The sequence below is a fragment of the Prionailurus bengalensis genome, chromosome D1 (genome assembly GCF_016509475.1).
Source record: "Prionailurus bengalensis isolate Pbe53 chromosome D1, Fcat_Pben_1.1_paternal_pri, whole genome shotgun sequence".
In the NCBI taxonomy this organism is placed as follows: Eukaryota; Metazoa; Chordata; class Mammalia; order Carnivora; family Felidae; genus Prionailurus; species Prionailurus bengalensis.
The window spans coordinates 110822361-110842497 of NC_057346.1; the positions used below are offsets into that span (position 1 = coordinate 110822361).

Below are 20137 nucleotides of genomic sequence, written 5' to 3' on the forward strand. Positions count from 1 at the left end.
GACAGGTGGGCAGTCAGGTGGGATGCAGGTGGTTTATTTTCATGGATTCACACACACTGGAAAAGCCTCTGGGCCGCATCCTCTTCCCCCCCCCCCGCCCCCCACCGAGGCTGGGTGCCTCCCCCGTGAAAGGGAAGTAACACCGAGGGGCAGACAAAAGATGTAGGGTGTGGGGTTGGGGGGGCCAGAGGTCTGGGCCCCCAGCCTCCCCACCGTGTGCCATTCGGGCCCCTTGAGTGCATGAATAAATAACTCCGGGCCACCACGTCCCCGGGCCTCACTCTTCGCTGTCCAACTTGAGGCTGATGCTTCGGGGCTTGCCTCGGGCCAGGGTGGTGGGCGGTGTCCCTGGGCTCTCCCGCTCCACCTGACTGGGCCCCCTGGAGCGAAGCAGCTGGCTCTGCTTGCGGAGAAAGTCCACGGGGGCGGCCCCAGCGTAGCTGCTCTTGGCCAGGGCGGCTCTGGAGGGCCCCGTGGGGGCGTGAGGGTGGGAGCCTGCCTCCAGTTGGCCCAGGTGGGCCACGTAGCCGTCTGACAGGAACTGTGGGCAGAGACGGGTAGGGCTGAGGGCACTGCTGGTCTCAGGCCCACACGCAGCCTCACCTGTCCCCGTCCCCCAGGCTCGTGGGCAGTGCTGGCAGCGTTACGGACCCGGCACAGCCTGACCCGGTGTCTTCTCTCAGCAGATAGGAACCCCAGACCGGGAGCCAGAGCACCCTGGCTTTCCTCCTATCTCTGCCCCTCTCGGGGCTTCAGTCTCCTGGGATCTTGGCGGGAAGTAACAGCGGCTGACAGTAAGCACCTACTCTGTTCCCACCCCCGTAGGCATTAAGTGGTGTTCGTGAAAGCTGTGGGGGTTGGTGCCACTTCATCACTTCCCTTCTACAGACAGGAAATTGAGGCTCAGGAAGCTCAAGGTCCATGGCCAGGGCCATGCGGGGGTGGATACGAACATTCAAGGTCTTGAGCACACTTCCGCCTGTTACCTGTCCCTGCCCAGCAGCTTCCAGCTGTTCCTGACTCCTGTCCTAGGAGGAGCCCAGTCCCCTGAGGCCAGCTGGCCTTTTTGGAGCCGCCCCCCGTCAGGTGCTTCTTCACAGAGGTGGTCTTCGTGGCCTCACACCCAGGCTCCGGCTCCCGGGCCAGCCCCCAATCCCGGCCTGCACTTGGCTCTCACCTGGCACTGAGCCTGCAGCTTCCGCACCGCACGGCCCACGATGTAGGTCTGGCTCGGGGGCAGGCCCAGGGCCGCGTATACGGCCACGTCTTTGGGGGACCCATAGCCGGCCACGATGTTCAGTTCTACCTGTGGCAGGAGAAGCCAGTCAGCCACCCTAGGGCCGCGAGACTGGGGCGCTCGGCTGGGCATCCAGGGGCTGATTGCTTCGGGGAGGGTCTAGCCGGACGGAGGCGGGGCCACGGGGGTCCTAGGTCACGGGGCCCCGACACTAGCCGGAGTTAGTCCAGAGGACTAGGGGCCTCTCGGACCACTAGGGGGCCGGGCCCTTGGGGGCCCCTCTTGCCAGTTAGGGTCCCGGGCCCGTGGGGGTGGGACCAGATGGGCCTGCACAAGTCCTACAGCCCCAGGTGGGGACGGGGGCGGGGGCAGGGGCCAGGCGCACCTCCTGCACCAGGCTCTGCAGAAACATCGCCTTCTGGCGCAGCGGGTCGTGGGTGAGGCCATCGCAGAAGGAGACGACGCCGTGAGGAAAGTTGTGCTGCGACAGCCAGGCCACCACGCGGTGCTTCTGCATATCGGGCCGGCCCGTTACGTACACGATCAGGTAGCCGGCGTCCTGCCAGTGCCTGTGGGGTGGGACGGCGGTCGGTTCCATCTCCGAGGGTGGGGTCGGTCACCGCGACCGGCCGGGTGGCGCTGCTCCTACCTGACCACGTCCACTGCGCCGGCGCGCACCTTGGGGTCGCTGCCCATGATGGAGACGCTGGCGGTGAAGGAGCCGTCGATGCTGAAGACCACGGCCTCCGTGCCGCGGGCCACCACGGTCAGGCAGCACTCGGCGTACGTGTGGTCGCCCCTGCGGCCCACGGACGGCGTGAGCGGCGTGGGTCGAGGCCGGCGGAGCCCCCGCCCCGCCGAAGCCCCGCCCGCCTGGCGCTCACCTGACCACCATGCGCACCGGGTAGACGCCGATGCCCAGCGCGCGCTCCAGGGGCACCGAGAAGGTGAGGCGGCCGGAGCTGTTGGTGACCTCAGTGCCGAAGTGGATCCACTTGCCTGACAGCGGCTGCGTCATGACGTAGACGTCCACCTGGTGGGGAGAGCGGGCGAGGGGGCCCGTGGGGCGGAGCCTGAGCGGAGGAGGGTCTGGGCGGGCTGTCGTCGGGGGTAGACGGGACCGAGAGTTCCCTGCGGGTGCGAGGTCGGCTCGATGGGGGCGGGTCTACCCGGGGCCAAGACCGCCGCGTCCTGACCTTCTCTCCGGTGAGCGTGACTACGTCCAAGGGCCCGTACATGAAGCGCCCGTTCAGCACCTGGGGGCGGCCCTCGCACACCACCGTGTCGCTTGCCCGGTGGTTGGAAGTGACATTCTGGCGAGAGGAGACGGCGTGAGACCGCGGCCGGGAGACGACGTGGATGCAGGAGCGGCTGCTGAGGGGGACCCTAGCCCGGGTGGGGGCGGGGCCTCTGCAGGAGGAGCGAGGCCCGAGTGGTGGGCGCTTTCCCGACCCCCACCCGAGGTCCCGAGTGCCTGTGTGCGGACTTCGGCTCCCAGGGAGCGGAGCCGTGACAGGACGGGATGCAGAGGATGAGGCTGGGTGGGGAGAGCTGGGATCCGAGGCCCGAATTAGCGGTGGAAGGGGAGGAGGTTCCTGGTTCCCAGGGGCGGGACCGAGACCCGAGGGGGGCGGGGCCAGGACCACAGCCGGCTGGACGGCACCCGGGGAGGTCGCGGGAAGGTGGTGAGGGGCGGGGATGCTGCGGAGAGAGGGCTGGGCCTCTCTCCCCAGAATCTCCCGAGGACCCGAGGGGGCGGGCACGTACCCGGATCTTGACTTGCGTGCGTTTGCGCTGCCACTTCTCTCTGGGGAAGGCCGGGCTGTAGATGGACGGCTCCTCGCACTCCGTCAGCTGTGGCTGCTCCTTCTCGATCACCTGTGCACGCGAGGCCACGTGACCGGGGGACCTGGGTCTGCCCCTCCTCTGGCCGGCGGCTCCCCATCCTTGTCCAGTGCTCATCTCCCACCCTGTATGGCCGATCCCCGAGCCCACCTGGCGCAGGATGAAGGCCACCACATCAGCCGACTCCCAGTAGCTGGCGTGGAAGAGGTGGGGCAGCGTGACGGTGGGGAAGGCGGTGAGCGCCTCGGGGCAGTACAGCGAGTAGTCAATCCGCTTCGTCCCCCACCAGCGCTCCAGGACTGCACGGCCACGTTGGGCAGGGAGTCAGGGGTGGCCCCCCACCTCGTGCCCACGTGTCTGGCCCCTGGGTACTCTTTCCTCCCTCTTTTCTGCCGAGCCTGCTCTTTGCCAAGCCCAGGGTTGGGTACCGGGCCCCCTGGTCCCAGAGCAAATGCTGGGGAGAGGGGGGAGAGGGGGGGGGGGCAAGGGTGTTTCAGCTGGGCTTTGGGAGGTAGAATAAGGGTCCCCTCCCCAGTCTGGGGGGGCTGGCTGACTTACTCTTAACCACTTCACTGGTGGTGCTGGGGGCAGCTGGCTGGGCCGGTGGATCAGTGCCTAACTCACTGCCCTTCCAGAAGGCACCGCTGGCAGAGGTGGGTGTGGAGGGCACCAACATCTCCAGCTCTTCCAGAAAGAGGCCTGAGTGGGTCTGCAGAGTGTCAGCTGGGGAAGGCGGGGCAGCCTGAGCCGTGGTCTGAGCCGGGCCGCCCTCCCGGCTTCCCATCTGAGGGTTCCAGGACAGCTTGGCCCTCACACATCCACCACCTTCCCTGCCAGCCCTCCCTGGTCAGGTCTTGGCTGAGGCTGAAGTGCCCTACATGTGGGTGGAAGGGAAAAGGGCCCGACAGCCAACTGTGTTCCTTCCAGAATGCCCGTCACCACCACCCCAGTGCAGTCCCATTTGTCTCATGGGGCCAAACGCGTACCCACTGACGTGTGCACGCCCCGTACCAATCCGTGAACACAAGTGTATATGGATACACCCCAACACACACATACAGCAGCCCCTCCACATTGCGGCGATTCTCAGACACTGGCACCCCGGTGCCACCCCGGCTCCTCTCTTTAACCCAGACATCACCGCTGCCCCCCACTCCTTGGCAGAGAATGTCAGAGGGTCTTGGGGAATCCAGACCTCACAAAGGGCCAGGGTAGGGCTCCTTGGTCCTGGAAGTGGCGACGTGAGAGGCTACCAATGATATGGGAACCACCTCACATCTTCCTGGGGGAGGGGCGCCCATCCCCATCCCTCCCTGTTAGTGCCCTCCTCCTTCTCCCCTTTATCTTGGTTGGGGGCATACCCAGCAGCAGGGATGAGCCGTCTCCCAGGGGGAACTTCTGGTAGCGGGGCACGGCTAGTGGGGCGATAGCTTGGAACTTGGGGGCCAGCAAGGGCTCGAGGCGGGAGGCGCAGGGGTCGGCCGCGTGGAAGAGGTTATAGATCTGCTCACAGGCGGGCCGCATCTGGGCCACTGGTACCCAGAAGATAAAGGAAGGGGGAGATTCAGCTGGGCATGCTGGAAGGTAGGGGGTGTGGGAAGCAGCACCTGGCATGCTGGGTGACCCTGAACCGGCCCTTCCCGACCTGTACTCCCCAAGAGGTCACCAGGGTCCTGTTAATGTGAGACAGGTGACTCAGCTACGCAGAGAGCAGACCCTTCATCTGCCGACGGGGTGCAGGATGGAGCCTTTCCTCCTGCCAGTCAGACCCCGGCTCACGCAGAGCAGCGTGTGTGGGCCTGAGTTCCTCCTGGTGCGCTTTGGGAAACTTGGCCTTGGCAAGTTTCTGGGCCTCGGGTTCCCCTTCTCTAGCCAGGCCGTTTGATTTGTTCAGTGACGTATGGCAATAACACCAGCATCTCGTGGGGGACGAAGGGGACGGCAGAGGGACAGATGAAGGAAAAGGCGTGGCTGCCACCCCCACCCTCAGGGCTCACCCTCCAAGGCGGGCATCACGGTTTTGCGCAAAGCCAGCACCAGGCCCAGCGGGGAGCCAAAGAGGAAGAAGCCGGAGACCTTGAAGTCAAGGCGGGCGGCGCTGGTGGGGCCATCAGGAGCCTCAGAAGTGGCAGCAGGGGGGCAGGAGGCTGTGCTTGCCCGCCTGGGCTCCCCGGAGGAGGTGGCGGAGGGGGCCGCCTGCAGGCTGTGGGGGGGGGCGGGGAGGGGTGCTCAGCGCTACTGCCTCCATGGCCCAGCATAAGCCCAGGGCACGGGTGATGGGGCAGGAGTGTCACCTGTTCTGAGCACCCTCGGGCTCAGGACTGGCCATGTCGCTGGGGGTACGCTGGGCAGGCAGGGCTGAGGGTTCTGGGCTGGCCCGTCCCAGCCCGTCCACCCCATCTGCCAGGGGGTCCCGCACTGGGCCGACCTCCGGGGAGAGCAGCTCATTGTTCTAGACAGAACAGGGGACAAAAATATCCTTAGGGTTGGAGACGATTCGATTTCTACTTATTTGGAAGCGAGGAGAGAGGCTTGGAGGTTGGGCAGGGACTCAAGGAAGGAACTGGGGCAGAGCCCAAGAGGGGACAGAGCGAAGCAGCAGGGAAGCTGCCCGAAGAGAAGTCCTACTGCGGGGAGGCGGTGGTGGTGGTGGTTGGGGGGGGACCTAGAGACCTAGAGCTGGAGAAACAGCCCCCTCCTGAGTTGGCAGGGTCCGGCCACACTGACCATGCTCCCTCGGCGGCTGCTGCCCCGGCTCCCGGTGCCCGCGCTGGCACTGTGGCAAAGTGCGTCAAAGCCCAGGATTCCGCCCACGCCGTCTCCAATCAGCACCACCTGATTGGGGAGAGCGGCGCCATCAGGAGGACGGACGCAGGGCGCCAGCGGCAAGCTTCCCTGGAACGTCCCCGACCCCTGACCTGCCCGCAGAAGCCGGCACCCTCCGACGAGCGCAGGAAGGCAGCATAGGCCTGGTTGGTGCGGGCGATGACGGTGGCCACAGCGCCCTGGTATCGGGAGGATGAGGTGGCCAGCAGTGGCAGGGCAGCCAGTGGAATGTGGTCCTGGGAGCGGGACAGGCTGTCACCGTCGTGGCTGTAGGGGCTCAGGCTGGAGGAGGAGGGGCGGCGGGTGGGTGGGTGGGAGGGCCTCCGGCCCCTCCACCGCCCCCTCCGAGTCCCCTCGGCCTGTTGGCAAGTCCCAGCTCTGCGGCGCCTCTGTGGGGAGCATCGGCACCCAGGGGGCCTTTGTGATGGAGCCACTGACTAGAAACTGAAGTGCAGCCGGGTGGGTGGCTGGCCTCCCCGCCTCGCCCCTCCCCCGCCCCTTCCCTCGTGGGCCTCTTTGGTCCCGGGAGCCCCCGGTGGCTATCTGCACCTTGGAGACCCTGTGCGTCCCCCGCCCTTCCGCCCCTGACCAGTACTTGGAGACAAGGGCATAGGCGGCCGCGCAGATGGGCGGGCAGGGCACCAGACGCAGCGCCACGTGGCCCAGGGCCTCGGGGAAGTGGACTCGGGTGACGGCCTCAAAGGCCAGGCTCAGGGTCTGCACGTCCGCCTGCTTGGAGTTGGCGTCTCCAGGGCCTGAGTCCAGGATGTTGCCGCTGTGCAGGATGAGGAAGAGGGCGTGCACGGCGCACGCCTCGGCGCCCAGCTCCCCGGCTCCGTCTGGGCCCTGTGGGGCACAATGGGGTGCCCGGGTGTCAGAGCAGTAGCCTGCCTGGTGTGGGGCAGAACTGCAGACGTGGGGAAGCCGGCCGTACTCACCTCTGAGTCCCTGGGCGCTCGGGCCCCATCCCCGATGTCTTTGGTGGCCTCGGTTCCAGGGTCTATAGGACGGGGGGGGTAGCCAGTGAAGGAGACTGAGGGGCCTGCGGGGGTCCCCTCATCCGGCACTTCGGGTACCCTCACTTCGCTGTCTGCCTCTTCCTCTGACCTCTCTCACCAGACTCTCATGGGGCATCTCACGCGGCCGGGCCTTTGCACGTGTTCGTCCCGTTGCTGAGAGGGACACCTCCTCCCCACAATGCCCGTTTGCCTGGAAAACTCCTTCTAATCCTGCCCTGTCCAATATGGTGGCCACTGGCCACAGGGGCCTGTTTAAATGGGAAGGAATTAAAGTACAACACAAATTGCAGCTCCTCAGGCTCACGAGCCACAGTTCAAGTGCCGGAAGACCACACGTGGCTGGTGGATGTCCGTCACGGCTGCAAGTTCTGTGGGACGGAGCTGGTGCAATCCCTCAAAGTCCGGCTCACATCTTACCTCGCCCGTGTCGCCTTCCTGGCCTCCACGTTAATTCCTCCACGTTTTGTGCTATGTCTGAACTTGGAGTCCATTCTAAGCCCCCATCTATCCTCGCTCACCCGCCCATCGTTCACCTGCGAGTTCAACGCCCACTCTCTCTGGATTGGCGCTCAACTTAGGGCCCCATTAAGCTGAGGGCTGGGCGGTGCCGAGTGCCCCCTGCATGCAGGGTGCTGGTGGCCGGCAGTCTTTACCTGGGGGCCCCTCAGCCTCCACGGGGGAGGCAAAGGCATCAATGAAGTCACTGGAGTTCCACTTGGTCATCTCCTTGGGGAAGACCTCGTCACTGTCCGAGAAGCCTTCTAAAAGGACAGGGGGCCGTGTCACAGGGCAGTAGGAGCCGCTCAGGGACACCCCTGCCCCCAGCAGGGCTCTGGTGCTGACCGTGGGCATCAAAGAACTCCTCCTCGGAGCTGTTCTCAGAGTCTCGGGCGATGTTCTGCATGCGCCATTCGGACAGGCTCTGGGGAGACACGCCCCCTGCAGGGCCACCTCAGTCTCAGCCGAGGTCCGGCCGAGGGCGGCTCCCTCGCTTCCCCGTGCCCCAGCCTCACCTCCATGCTGGGATGAGTAGGACGAGCGGGAAGATGAGGACCACTGCTTGCCAAAACTGGCATCGGGCGAGGCATCGGGGCCGGAGGGTGCCTCGGGCCGGTCGGGGGTGCCAGCATGGCTGGCCGCAGCCCGGGCCTCAGCACTAGGCTTCCCAGGGGCCTGGGCTTCGGGCCCCTCACCGCCCGTGTTGCACTTGGCCATGCGCTGTGCCAACATGCGGGCAGTCTCTTCCTCCAACGCCCGGATGTCAGCCATGCTCAGCTCTGTCCATTCATCCTGCCAGCACCAGGCCTGGCGGTGGGCCCGTAGCATCACTCGACGCAGACCTGGAGGTGCCCGGGCGTCAGAACATGGCCCCCCGCGCCCCGAACCCGAGTTTCCCTGCTACTGCCCCCCCCCCCCCCCGCCCCGGGCAGCAACATTCCCAGCCCTCTACAGTGGGTGATGGCTCCCCTGGGCACACCACCCACCCAGAGCCACGGAGTAGGGCGAGGCTGGTGCCACCCAGGAGATGGGAATAGAAACTGGGGCATTTGCCTTCCTGCCCCGGCTCCCTCCCTCTGTCCCTGCCTCTTTCATGCCTCTGGACACCCCAACTCGGAGCACAAACCCAACCCCAACACTCTGGGCAGCCGGGACCAAGGCCACTTCTCGGTGTCTTTCAGCTGGCTTCCTGCTGACTTCTTCCGAAAAGTCAACAATTAAGGCATTAACAGTTAATGAAATTGTTGATAGTTAATGAAGGTGTGAATAGTTAATGGAAGCGTTGGCACTTAATGAAGTTTGTAGTGAAAGATGACACCCATTCTGGGATGTTTTCATCTTAAGCAGAGGAATAAAGTTAGAAGCTTCAATATCTAGGAAAGAAATTAATAAGGGTTGGATTATAATTATAAACTCCTGGAAGGAAACATATATCGGAATCTTACTAGCGGGTATCTGTGGGTGATTTCATTTTCTTGTGTGTGCTTTTTGGTATTTTTACAAACGCAAGGCAAGCAGCCTGGATTATTCTCTGAGCTCCGTTCCCTCATTTGTAAAATGGAATTGTAGCTCCCACTCTGGAGGGGTGTCAGGGCGTTAGAGGAAATCTTGCATGAGAAGCGATCGGCAAAGGAACTTGCATGTTGTGAACGCTCAGTGGATGTTAGCTCTTGATACCTGGCCCGGCCTCCTGCTCATTCGCAGAAGGGAAAACAAAGATGCAGAGACGCGAAGTGGCTCAATAGAGGTCCCGTGGAGCCCAGGCCCCCAGAGGCCCCCATCGGGGTTCTTGGACCTGCAGGCGGCCCACCCTCAGACCTGGGGGATGGGGCAGGGCTGAGCTGCAGGGGCTGTGGGGTTAGCTTTAGGAGGGTGAGAAGGGGAGCTGGGAGCGGGAGGGACCCCAAGAGGATGAGTCAGAGTCACAGCCTGTACTTCTTCGTGTGTTGCCGGTTGGGGCTGCTGACCCTTCCGAGAGTTTCTAAGTCTCCCCGGGCCCACAGAACGTTGGAGAATCCGGGAAGCCTCATGGATGAGAAGCAGCATCTCTGAACGTCAGAGCCTGCGTGGACCTCAGAGCTCAGGCCCCCAGCTTCTTGCCCTCCTGACTCTTACCTCCACCTCAAGGCTAGGCTCCCCTGGCCCCCAGCCAGGCTGTGCTCTTCCCCTCTGCCTCAGTGCCACCATATCAAGTGGAAACGATGGCTTTATGCTTCTGTGTCCCCAGTAGACGGGGAGCGTCCCTGGCTCAAACATGGGGCCTGGTGCATGCTGGGTAAAGGGAGCCTCCTGTGGCTGGGTGCTCACCGACATCGTGGATGAACTGCTCGATCTTGGCCTGCATGCCCCAGTAGCGGAACTCGACCTTGCACAGCTTATAGGCACACATGAGGGGCCCGGTCTGGGCCGCTGTGCGAGCCCAGTCATCGGCCAACGGTCCCCGGCCAGTCTTGGCCGAGCGGTACAGCCGGGGGTCCTCTTCTGCTTTGTATTCTCCTGGGGCCACGGCGTCCCGCACGATGTCGATGGTATCTGAGGGGGTTCCAGCGGCACTGAGCCACACGGACCCCCTGCGTCCCTGCCACCTCCTCCCTGCAGCCAGGAAGCCGAGGCCAGGACAGAGTCTGGGACTTGTCAGAGGCTGCCCACTGAGGTGGCAGGTGGCCTGAGAGGGGCTCTAGGGTCCCCTCACTGGCCCCAGGCCTCACCCAGGATGCGCTGTCTCCTCTCTGCTCCACTCAGGTTGAAGACATTTGGCTGCTGCCCCCCGTCAGGCAGGTAGTAAGTCTCTATTTCAATGGAGAATTTCTCCACAAAGGGGCAGGTGTACCTGGGTGGAGGGCAGGGGTGGGGTCACCACTGTGCCCACCGGGGCTGTTCTCCTTGTAGCCCCAGGCCTGCCCCACCCACTCACCGAGTTCGGGTGTAGGGATACGCATTCCAGGATTCCTCTTCCACCTGCAGGGCGGCCTTGGGCAGCAGCGCCCGGAACCAGCCTGGGATGTGGGAGCCCACGTGGTACACCTTGTGAGTGTATTGCCCACTGCCGCCGGGCCCGTCCGTGTAGGGCCGGTTGGCGAGGATCTCCACACCACTGCCCTCACCGCTCGACTCCTCCCGACTCTTTTTCTGCACCCGGGGCAGAACAGAATGGGCAGCTCAGCCTCAGCTGAGCTCCTGGGGTCCCCAGCTGAGCCTGGCCCCCTGCACAGTGCTGGAGCCCTAGTCCCAGCCTTCCCACCTCCCTGCAACTTGACCCTGGCCCCCTGCAGCTCCCTGGGATCAGGCCCACAGCTGCTGTCGTCCTCCACAGGGCTCGCAGCCCAGCACTCACTCGTGTATTTATTGTCTGCTCTGTTCCAGGCATATTGGGATTATATTAATTGGGACCTGTTGATGAATAAAACAAAGATCCCTGCCTGCCCTGCGGGACTTAAGTTCTAGTGGGGGGGGGGGACATAACAGAAGCCAAGTGACAGGGTATATTAGAAGTGGGAAGTGTTGGGGAGCCTGGGCGGCTCAGTCGGTTGGACGTCTGAATAGGGCTCAGGTCATGATCTTGCGGTTTGTGAGTTTGAGCCCCGTGTCGGGCTCTGTGCTGACAGCTCGGAGCCTGGATCCTGCTTGGGATTCTGTGTCTCCCTCTCTCTCTGCCCCTCCCCCACTTGCGCTCTCTCTCTCTCTCTCTCTCTCTCAAAAATAAATAAAAACATTAAAAAAAAAGTGGGAAGTGTTATGGGAAGAAGAAAGTGTAGACTAAGGTAAGGGATATTGGGTTGAGATTATGGCATATTGGCATATTGGCAATTAGGGCAGGATGATCAGGGAAAGCCTGAGAAGATAACATGACCACAATCTGAACATGACTTAAGTGGGGGAGGGTAGACGGTGGAGTGCAGATGTGGGGTGGGGGGAGCTATTCAAGGCAGAGGGGATGCCAGTGCAGGCTCCTGGGGTGGGAGTGTGTGGCATGTGCTCCGGGGGCAGCAAGGAGGCCAGGGAGGGTGGGCTGGAAGAATCAGGGAGACCCTCCGAGAACCTGACCCCAGTCCCCTCCCTCCCCGAGACCCCAATATGGGCCCCTGCCACACCCCTTATAGCTTGAGAGCACTCAGACTCGGCCCTTTTATAGCTCTGGAGCCTGAACCTGGCCCACTCAACCCCCTGAGGCCGGATCCTGGCCCTCTTGTCTCCTCAGACCCTGACCCTCATTTCTGGGGCCCCCCTGAGGCCTTGCACCCACCCTCTTCTCCCCCGGAAAGCCTGCCCGGCCCCAGGCTTCTCACAGCCCAAGTCCAGACCCCTACCTCTTGGATCCCGGCCTGCCCCTCTCTGTCACAGTTTTGGCGTCTGGTCCTCACCCCGTTTCCCGGAACCCCTGGGGTTGTCAGCACCCCCTGGGGACCCGCTTCCAGTCTTCTCTACCACCCAGCACCCCTCCTCGCTCCCTGCCTCTCACTCTTGCCTCCTCAGGCGCTCCTTTCCCTCCCGCAAGGGGTTACGATTCTAAGGAGGATTAAAGGAGATCAGAAGTGGGCTGAGCGGCAACCAGCCAGCGGGCCGGGCACTTGGGGGATGGGGAGGCACCACCAGGCCCTTCTGTCCCTTTTCCCACCGCCGCCCCCCTCCCCGCACTGGAAGGGGGACTTTTCTGTCCTCCCCTAGGCTCTGAGTCCTTCCAGGCCCCAGAGCCGGACTGGGGGGGGGGGGGTTGAGGCGGCCCGGCCCCTCGTCCCAGGTGCGGCCTGCGCGCTCCTCCTGCCGTTACCCCATCACGAAGTGTGCCCCCCCCCCCCCCTTAGGCTCCTGCTGCCTCCCGCCCTCACCTGGATCATGTAGAGCTGGGCCACCTGGTACTCATCCAGGCTCATGGGAAGCAGAATGTGGTACTCCTTGATGAGCATCCTGAAGGTGCTCGGCCGGCCGCGCGCGGCCTCCGCTCCGCCTGGCGCAGGGCACGGCGCGGCAGTCAGTGCGGGGCGGCGGCGCGCGGCCCCGAGCCCTGCGCGCGGGCCGGAGGGCTCGGGCCGCGGGACCCCATGCCTGGGCCCGCCACGGGGGAGGCAGAGGCGAGCCCGGCGCCGCCGCCAGCCGCAGCGAGGCTGAGCGCTGACCTCTTTTCCGCGCGGCCCCCGTCCCCCCCCCCCCACCGCCCGCCCGTCGCCATGGCAACCGCGCGCTGACGCGGGCCCCCCGGAGCGGCGGGCGCGGGCCGCCGGGCTAGCGGGCCGGCCGCGCCAGTGTCCTAAGCCCCCTGACACCGCATCCCTCGGGGACCCACCCCCGGGAGCCCCGGTGCCCTCCTTCCCGGCCCGCCTTCCACAACCGGCCCCTCGGGGCCCGCCCCCTGCATCCCTTTCCCCTAGTCGGTGGGGTCGCTTGCCCCCCACTCCCAGACATCCACTTAGAACCTTGTCCCCTGGGGTGTCTCCGCAGAGCAGCCCCGTGCGCCCCTCCTTGTAACGTCTGTCAGTGTCCTCCCACCCCCCCCCCGCGCCCCACCCCCCCGAACCTACCTTCCAGGACCAGATAACTAACCCCTCCGGCCCCCAGATCTGCCTTCCCCACTCTGCCCGGCAGCCCAGTCCTCGACTTCCCCGCCTCAGCATCCTTCCTGGACCCCCGGCACACGTCTGTGCAGCCAGCCCATCATCCTTCCCGGGGTTGACCCCTCTTCGAGCTGAGGCAAGAGTCGCTCCGCTGGGTATCCCACGGGCCCCGACCCTGGGAGACCCGCTCCGCCCGCCCGCGCCCCGGTTCCGCTGCAGGCACCCCTCCCACCTCCCCACCTCGCACCCAGCGAGCGGGCGAGAGGCCCCATTGTCCCCACTTCCCTCTGCTCCCCGGCGTCCCCGTCCCCTGCCGCGCTCTTGGCCCGCCCGCCCGCCGACGTCCCGGCTCACCTCTAGTCTAGGGCGGGCGCCCCTCACCCGGTGCGGGCGGGGGCGGACGGGCCGCGGGTCGGAGCCCGGAGCACCCCCAGCCCCAGCCTCGGGCTCCAGCGGTGGCCGGACCCTCTGAAGGCGCAGCGCGGGCCCATGGCCCCGACCTTCCTCCGGGTCCGCCCGCCGGCGCCCCTGCTGTCCCTCCCCGCCGCCCGCCGCGTCACGGCGGCCGCCCCGCCCCTTTCCTGGGCCCTGCTGTCCCTCCCCACCTCAGCGGGGTCCCGGCGGCCCCGCCCGCGGTGGAGGAGGGCGGCCCCTGCTTCCTTCCCCCAAGGCGGCAGGGGAAGAGGCAGTTCTCCAAATGCTGGCGCTTTTACTCCGTGTTCTCTGGGATCCCCTAAACACTTCCTATCTCCACCCTGGCCCAGCCCTCCTGTGTGCCTTGGAAATATGGCTGGACCCATCCCCATTCTTGCCAGCCCTCGAGCCCGGGACCCAGGGCAGGGGAGATGCCGCGCGGCCTCCAAAGTCTGAGGAGAGGCTGGTCTAAGACTTGCCTGTCCCTAGGGGGTGGCGTTCCAGCGCCCCGGGCCTCTAGGGTCATTCAGCTATACACTCAGGCATAGGACTGCAGTCACTCCGAAGCCGTGGTCTAGACCCTGAATGGGGCCCCATGGCTTTCCCCACTGATACCTTCCGGGTCCACAAGTCTGGCCAACCAGACCCTGGGCAAAGGCTGAGACACCTGAGGGCTGGGCTCACCGGGCCACACCCAGCAGGCTAGAAGGTGCTGGGACAGTGGATGGCAGCACCGAGCTGGGTCTCACCCATTTCGGAAGGCAGTCCGCTCCCCTTGGCTCTGCTTCCCAGGTGCTGGGGGTGGGGGGGAGGGAAGCAGCAGTGTCCCCTCTCCCCTGAGGAGTCAGGATGTGTTCAGAGCCTCTCATGGCTGACTCGGAGTTTAAGATGTTAGGGCATGAGGGCATGCGACCGCCTGGCTCACATGAACTGACATTTCCACCCTGCCAGACATCACTGCCAATCCAGAGAAAGAAGCCTCTAGGCCCAGGCTGCCGACAGTGCCCTCCAGCTGCGGAGGCTGCCAAGGCCCTGCGCTGCCCCCTGGTGGCACCATGTGTAGGAGGGCAGGGCTCCCAGGTACTAAAGTTCAACCCTTTCCACAACTGGGAAGGCTGAGGGCAGAAGGGCAAGGTCCCGACCCAAATCAACGGACAGCAAGGGCAAGGCCAGGCCGGGCTCGGCTGCCCTCTCTCTCCCACCACTGCACCGACCCTTTCCCCTCTGTAAGTCTCCTCTTTCCCAATTTCTGCCTGGCTTAGCAGAAGTACGAGACTCAGAAAGACTAAGAGATGAGAGAACAACTCCAAATTATCTTTTATTTATACAAAAAGGGCATATTTAGCAAAAGACACTGAAAAAAGAGTCGCTATGGCCCAGGAGACGAGGCAGGGAGGTGACAGGCCTTCGGCGGCCCTGCTAGGGGAGGAGTCTGGGAAAAGTGGTGAAAAGTCCTGGGTAAGTGCTGAGTGGTGGGGGCCACAGAAAGGAGAACGCTCCAGTTGGATCAACACTGTTGGCAGGTCATGGGTGGGACTCACAGTGACCTCGCTGCTAACTCTTGAAAGAGTCCCAGTTAGTGCTGTCGACTGGAGTGAGAGCCGCCCCCTGGTTCCTGGAGGGCACCCACCACGGGACACAGGACAGGAAGCCCAGGCTGGGAAGTGCAACTCGGGGTGAAGGCCAGGGAGAAGCAGGTGCTCTGCAGTGGCCGGGAAAGGTCCAGATTCGGAGGCGGAGTCGCGTCCTGTTACGTGCGGGCGTTCCGCTCTGTCTCTGCCAGGCACTCTCTGACTAGGGCCCGGGCATGGATGATGCCTGAGGTGGGGATGCGCAAGTGACGTAGAGTGACTCTCCACAGTCCCCCCCCCCCCCCCCCCCCAGAGGAAGACCCCTCCCTCTCTACCCCCTTTCCTTTCAGTAAAAAGGACAAGGACTATAATCTAACGAGGGGACTAATACGATTAGAGACGTGGCTAACCCTCAAATCTGCCTTGTTGAAATACAAATGCTCTGGTCCTTCCCCGAAAACGGACTCAATTTCAATTCAATTCAAAACACCTCTCTGGATGGTGATCCTGGCCCTTGTCTAGGTTTGGCTCAGGTGGCCTTCAGATGTCCTTCCCTTCCTCATGAAGGACTGTCCGGTGTTAGTCTCTTGACCAGGGCGGGTGAAGGCCTCACTTACCTCTCTTCAGACGCTCCATGGCGCTCTTGCTACCAGCATAGGTTGGCCGGATCTCTTTGCCCATCTCCTCTATGACCGACAGCAGGTCCGTGTAGGTGCTCTGGGAGCCCTGGGCGCCCGGTGGCTTCATTGCCTGTGTCAAAAGAGGACAGGGCGATGAACTCAGGCCCCGAGGGGACCTCCAGTCCCCATCCAGAGGCAGTCCCTCGGCCCCACTCACCTGCACATAACCCATGGAGGGCGGTCCGAAGTCGTTAAACAGGGGTCTGAAAGGGGCAGCGGCTCCCGGCACCGAGCCCGATGGCGATGGGACACTTCCGGCTGCAACATGCGCGAGTAAGAGGTCAGCGCGGGGCCAGGACGCCTCCTCCCAGCGTTCCAAGCCCCCGACCGGATTCGCCCGATTCCCTCCAAAAGGATGCTTCACTTCAGGAGCTCAACTTCAGGGACAAACCCCTCCCCCTGCACTCCACCAACTAGCCCTTACGTGACCACGCCCACTTCACAGGCCAGCAAACTGAGGCTCAGCGAGGGTAGGCGGCAGGCCCAGTGTTGCAGAACTCAGGCCGTCTTCTCCACCACCCGGGCAGGTGAGCAGGGGTAGAGCTGGATCCTCACCTGTAGGGACCGGGGTGCCGGGCCCAGGGGTGCTGGAGCCGGGGGTACTGCTGGGGGCGGGGGCGATGGGTTTGTAGGACATCCCCAACTCTTGGGTGCGGCGGACGCCGGCCGGCCGCTCCTCCGGGGTTGGCTGCTTGGCCGCTCAGCCGCGCTCTGATTGGTAAACCGGCCGCACGCCCCTGGTAAATAGAGCTCAGGCCGGAAGGGTAGGCGGGCACGAACGCTCTCTCACTCCCTATTGGTGCGCGAAGATGTCACTCGAGCCTCCTCATTGGCCGAGACCGGCCCCAACAGGCCGCAACCGCTGCTGATTGGCCTCCGCCTTTCGGGGCTCGCACCTGTCTGCTCCGGATTGGGCGGTGGCTGACGCCCTACGCAATTGGCGAGTTCGCGGTCCAGGCCGGCGCGCTCTCAATCCGATTAGTCCCAAGGCCCGAGAGGCGGGGCCTCGGAAGCCGGGACCCCGGTCCGGTCCGCCGCGGTTCACGCGGAGGGGTCTTCCCGTGTGCGGGCGCCGCCCTAACGCTTCACTCGCGCTGTTTTGCACGTCGGCTGGCGCTCCGCCTGGTCTCGGTCCGGCCGGGGCTGTTATTGCTGCCGCCGCCACCACCGAACGCGCCTTTCTACCGCTCTGGGTGCCGGAGGACGCAGGGCTTTGACGTTCGGAGCCCTGCGTCTCACCCCGTGCGCTTTTACGTCACCTTTCACCGGTTCAACACCCTTTCCCCGGTCCGCGCATGCGCCCTCCTCCTAAAGCCTCCGTTTGTTCCTATGGCAACGGGTCCCTCACCAACGCTACCACCGCGCCTGTGCTTCTCATTTGCCTAGTGCTCAGGTCCAGGCTGGGTCTCAGGTCCGAGGGCAACCTCAGAGACCCCTCAACCTGGCCCCCCAGACCCCAAGCCGGTGCCTCATACCGACAATAGCAGGAACAGCTCACCTCCGTTGACTACTCACTGCAGGTCGGGCCCTGTCCCAAACTGGTGATGAGAGCATCGACTGGAGTTAAATAAGCTGATGGTTCGAATCTCACACTGCCCCCACAGGCGATTTCCTCCTGGGCAAGTTACTCACCTCGGCATGCTTGGGTTTCCCCGTCTTTTAAGAGGCGGACGCTAATAATAACTATCTTATAGGGCTGTCGTGTGGACAAATGAATATTCATTCTCCTCTTTTCCATCCATTTCTCTACCCAGACCCCTCCCCTGAAATCTCATTCCTCATAACCCTATATCTTAGACTCTCCTCCAAACACTAACCCTTTCTCCCACGCTACTCTTCCTCAAAACTTTTCTGGCCTCGCGTACCCCTCATGCCCCGGGTCTGTAGATTTTTCTCATCTGCAGGACATTCGTTCGTTCATTCATTCATTCATTCATTCATTCATTCAACAGACATTTTTCTGACTCTATCCTTTGTCCCAGGCCTTGTGCTGGACACTGATGATATGGAAATGAACTGGCCATGGCTTCTGCCCTCAAGGAGCTCTTAGTCTCGAGGAGAGACGGACAGGGAAGCGAAGGCACACAGTATAGTAAGACAATGGGAGGCCTGGTACAGGATGCATTGGAATTCGGAGGAGGGAGCCTGCTTGGTGACATCACAGAAGTCTTCCCAGAGGAAGTGGCATTCAATTGGCGAATGAGCAAATTAACTGTGATGTATCCATATAATGAACTATTATTCAGCAATAAAAGGAAATCATCTATCTCGCCATGAAAAGACACGGAGCGGCATATTGCTCAGTGAAAGAAGCCAGTCTGAAAAACCCATGTACTGTATGATTCCAATTGTAGGGCGTTCTGGAAAAAAGGAAACTTCTACATAAGGTAAACAAATGACTGGTTGCCAGGGGTGATGAGGGGTAGAATTAAGTAGCTGAACAGGGATGTTTTCAATAATTGTTTAAAAGTTTATGTATTTTTTTATAATCTTCTTTCACATTAAACATTTATTTTTTAGTGTTTATTTTTGAGAGAGAGAACACAAGCGGGGGAGGGGCAGAGAGGGAGGAAGACACAGAATTCAAGCAGGCTCCAGGCTCTGAGCTGTCAGCACAGAGCCCGATGCAGGGTTCGAACCCACGAACCGTGAGATCATGACCTGGGCCGAAGTCGGATGCCCAACCCACTGAGCCACCCAGGCACCCTGGACTTTTTTTTTTTTTTAAGTAGCCTTCAAACCCAGTTTGGAGCCCCATGCTGGGCTTGAACTCATGGCCCTGAGATCAAGACCAGAGCTGAGATCAACAGTGGGATGCTCAACTAACTGAGCCACCCAGGCACCCTGGGGATTTTTTTTTTTTTTAAGGCATTGAAACTATTCTATATGATTCCGTAACGGTGGATACAAGATATTAAGCATCTGTCGTAAAGAGTAAGCTTTATGCAAAATTTAAAAAATCATTTAGGAGGTCAGGGGATCCCAGGATGGAATGAAGAATGTGACAAAAAGTCTGTTTTACAAATGTACGAGGTGGTCTCACGGAAGGGGCGGGTGACTAAGGTGCTAATCTGGAAATGAGTGGATCTGTGACAATGAAAGAGCACTGTCTCTAGTTGAAGTGGTTTCCTGTGGGGGTGTGGGTTGACAATTTTAAAACCACTGTGCACATACACGGGAATTGAAAAGTAAGTAAATGAACATGGATGATTTCTTATTTTTTGGACGAGAAGTTACTTGTAAGCAAGGGGAGGAGGCTAGCGTGATCCATGTGATAATGGGTCGGAAATTGGAGACATTAATATGAACTCGTGTTTAGCTCAATATAGATACAGTAGATTACATACAGAAATATTTAAAAATTGTATATACACAGATTAGTGTACATGCATATCTTCTCTGTCAACTGAGAGAGCCTAGAAGCAATATAGCACCCAGATCTTGGTTTCTTTTTTTTTTTTTTTTAAGTTTTTTTTTTAATGTTTATTTATTTTTAAGCAGAGAGGGGGTGGAGGGGCAGAGAGAGAGGGAGACACAGAATCCGAGGCAGGCTCCAGGCTGAGCTGTCAGCACAAAGCCTGATGCAGGGGTCAAATTCATAAACCACGAGATCATGACCTGAAGCTAAAGTTGGATGCTTAACTGTCTGAGCCATCCAGGCGCCCCCCAGATCTTGGTTTCTAATGGCATTCTCCAATAAAGTGAACCAGCGTTCCTTGGAGAAAATGGCTAATTCTAAGCCTGGGGCAGAAAACAGACAAGATGATCCTGGAGCATCTTATACTGCTAGAAAGTAAGAAAATGCTGAAAAACAAACGAATGAATGAATGAACAAACAAACCCAAACCCACCACACCCCCAAATCCCCAAACCCTCAATTCCACCATGATGGGGGTATGTCAAAGGGACACAGGAGCTAACTGAAAGGGCTCCCAATGGCCCAAACTGGAGGAATATGAACAACAAAAATTTAAAAAGTATTGGATTATAACTTGTATAAAATAAATATCTATGAGCCCTTCCTGACATGTATTTCTATCTCTATTTCTATCTCTGTCTCATCTATCTCTATATCTATGTCTAATGGTTGAATAAATAAAGGGAGAGAAGAGACAAATCTATATAGAGGAATTCCAAGTAATTTACGTAGAGACTCTGTCCTTAATGAGGTGGACTGTAACCCCTCACCCCTTAAGTGTGGGCTGTGCAGAGTAATTTCTTCCAGAGAGTGTAGTACATAATGGGAGAAAGAAAAAGTAATTTTGTAGTATAGAAACCTGACAAACACTACCTCAAGCCAGGTGATCAAGGTCAACATCAACAGTGAAGTCATGTTGATGCTATGTACCCTTGATATGATGGGATGAGAAGGGCACTTTACCTCTGTGGTCTTCCTCCTACAAACCCATAACCCCGGACTAATCATGAGGGGAACATCAGACAAATCCCAACTTAGGGACTTTCTATAAGATACCTGACCAGTGTTCCTTAAAACTGT

At 61.1% G+C, this 20137-nt stretch overlaps 2 protein-coding genes and 1 long non-coding RNA gene across 6 annotated transcripts; 1 reads left to right on the top strand and 2 right to left on the bottom strand.

Annotated features, from left to right (window-relative positions):
• Positions 1–18: 18 nt before the first annotated feature.
• PITPNM1 (phosphatidylinositol transfer protein membrane associated 1) lies at positions 19–14276 on the bottom strand. Of its 2 annotated transcripts, none has more exons than XM_043581806.1 (24): positions 14138–14276; positions 12252–12370; positions 10340–10554; positions 10134–10255; positions 9733–9957; positions 7941–8267; positions 7771–7866; positions 7581–7685; positions 6847–6908; positions 6504–6754; positions 6001–6190; positions 5810–5917; positions 5377–5534; positions 5080–5285; positions 4444–4614; positions 3641–3805; positions 3233–3381; positions 3005–3115; positions 2434–2550; positions 2122–2270; positions 1887–2036; positions 1623–1806; positions 1178–1306; positions 19–541 (listed from the first exon to the last, which is right to left on the bottom strand). In XM_043581806.1, the coding sequence occupies exons 1-24, from the start codon at positions 14139–14141 to the stop codon at positions 278–280; spliced, it is 3777 nt and encodes a 1258-aa protein (XP_043437741.1). In that variant the 5' UTR covers positions 14142–14276; the 3' UTR covers positions 19–277. The 2 variants fall into 2 exon arrangements, with proteins under 2 accessions (XP_043437741.1, XP_043437740.1); XM_043581805.1 differs by having other exon boundaries at positions 7581–7688; positions 14138–14275.
• Positions 14277–14681: 405 nt separating this feature from the next.
• Positions 14682–16886, bottom strand: CDK2AP2 (cyclin dependent kinase 2 associated protein 2). Of its 3 annotated transcripts, none has more exons than XM_043581810.1 (4): positions 16195–16886; positions 15797–15897; positions 15577–15709; positions 14682–15206 (listed from the first exon to the last, which is right to left on the bottom strand). In XM_043581810.1, exons 1-4 carry the CDS (start codon positions 16274–16276, stop codon positions 15139–15141), a joined length of 384 nt encoding a protein of 127 aa, XP_043437745.1. In that variant the 5' UTR covers positions 16277–16886; the 3' UTR covers positions 14682–15138. The 3 variants fall into 3 exon arrangements, with proteins under 3 accessions (XP_043437745.1, XP_043437746.1, XP_043437744.1); XM_043581811.1 differs by lacking the exon at positions 16195–16886 and adding an exon at positions 16064–16176; XM_043581809.1 differs by having other exon boundaries at positions 15577–15897; positions 16195–16880.
• Positions 16061–18163, top strand: LOC122484065. The gene is made up of 2 exons (XR_006297529.1): positions 16061–16166; positions 17622–18163. It is a non-coding gene; the product is annotated as an uncharacterized LOC122484065 (long non-coding RNA).
• The last annotated feature ends 1974 nt before the right edge of the window (positions 18164–20137 follow it).

Coding starts and splice junctions, on each gene's coding strand:
- CDK2AP2 (XM_043581809.1), bottom strand. CDS start 16,276: ATGTCCTACAAACCCATCGCCCCCGCCCCCAGCAGTACCCCCGGCTCC. Junction 15,898..16,194: donor CGGCACCCCGGTCCCTACAG/GTGAGGATCCAG, acceptor CGCATGTTGCAG/CCGGAAGTGTCCCATCGCCA. Junction 15,207..15,576: donor CATGGAGCGTCTGAAGAGAG/GTAAGTGAGGCC, acceptor TCCCCACCTCAG/GCATCATCCATGCCCGGGCC.
- PITPNM1 (XM_043581805.1), bottom strand. Junction 6,191..6,503: donor GCCTATGCCCTTGTCTCCAA/GTACTGGTCAGG, acceptor CTCCTCCTCCAG/CCTGAGCCCCTACAGCCACG. Junction 4,615..5,079: donor CGTGATGCCCGCCTTGGAGG/GTGAGCCCTGAG, acceptor TCTGGGTACCAG/TGGCCCAGATGCGGCCCGCC.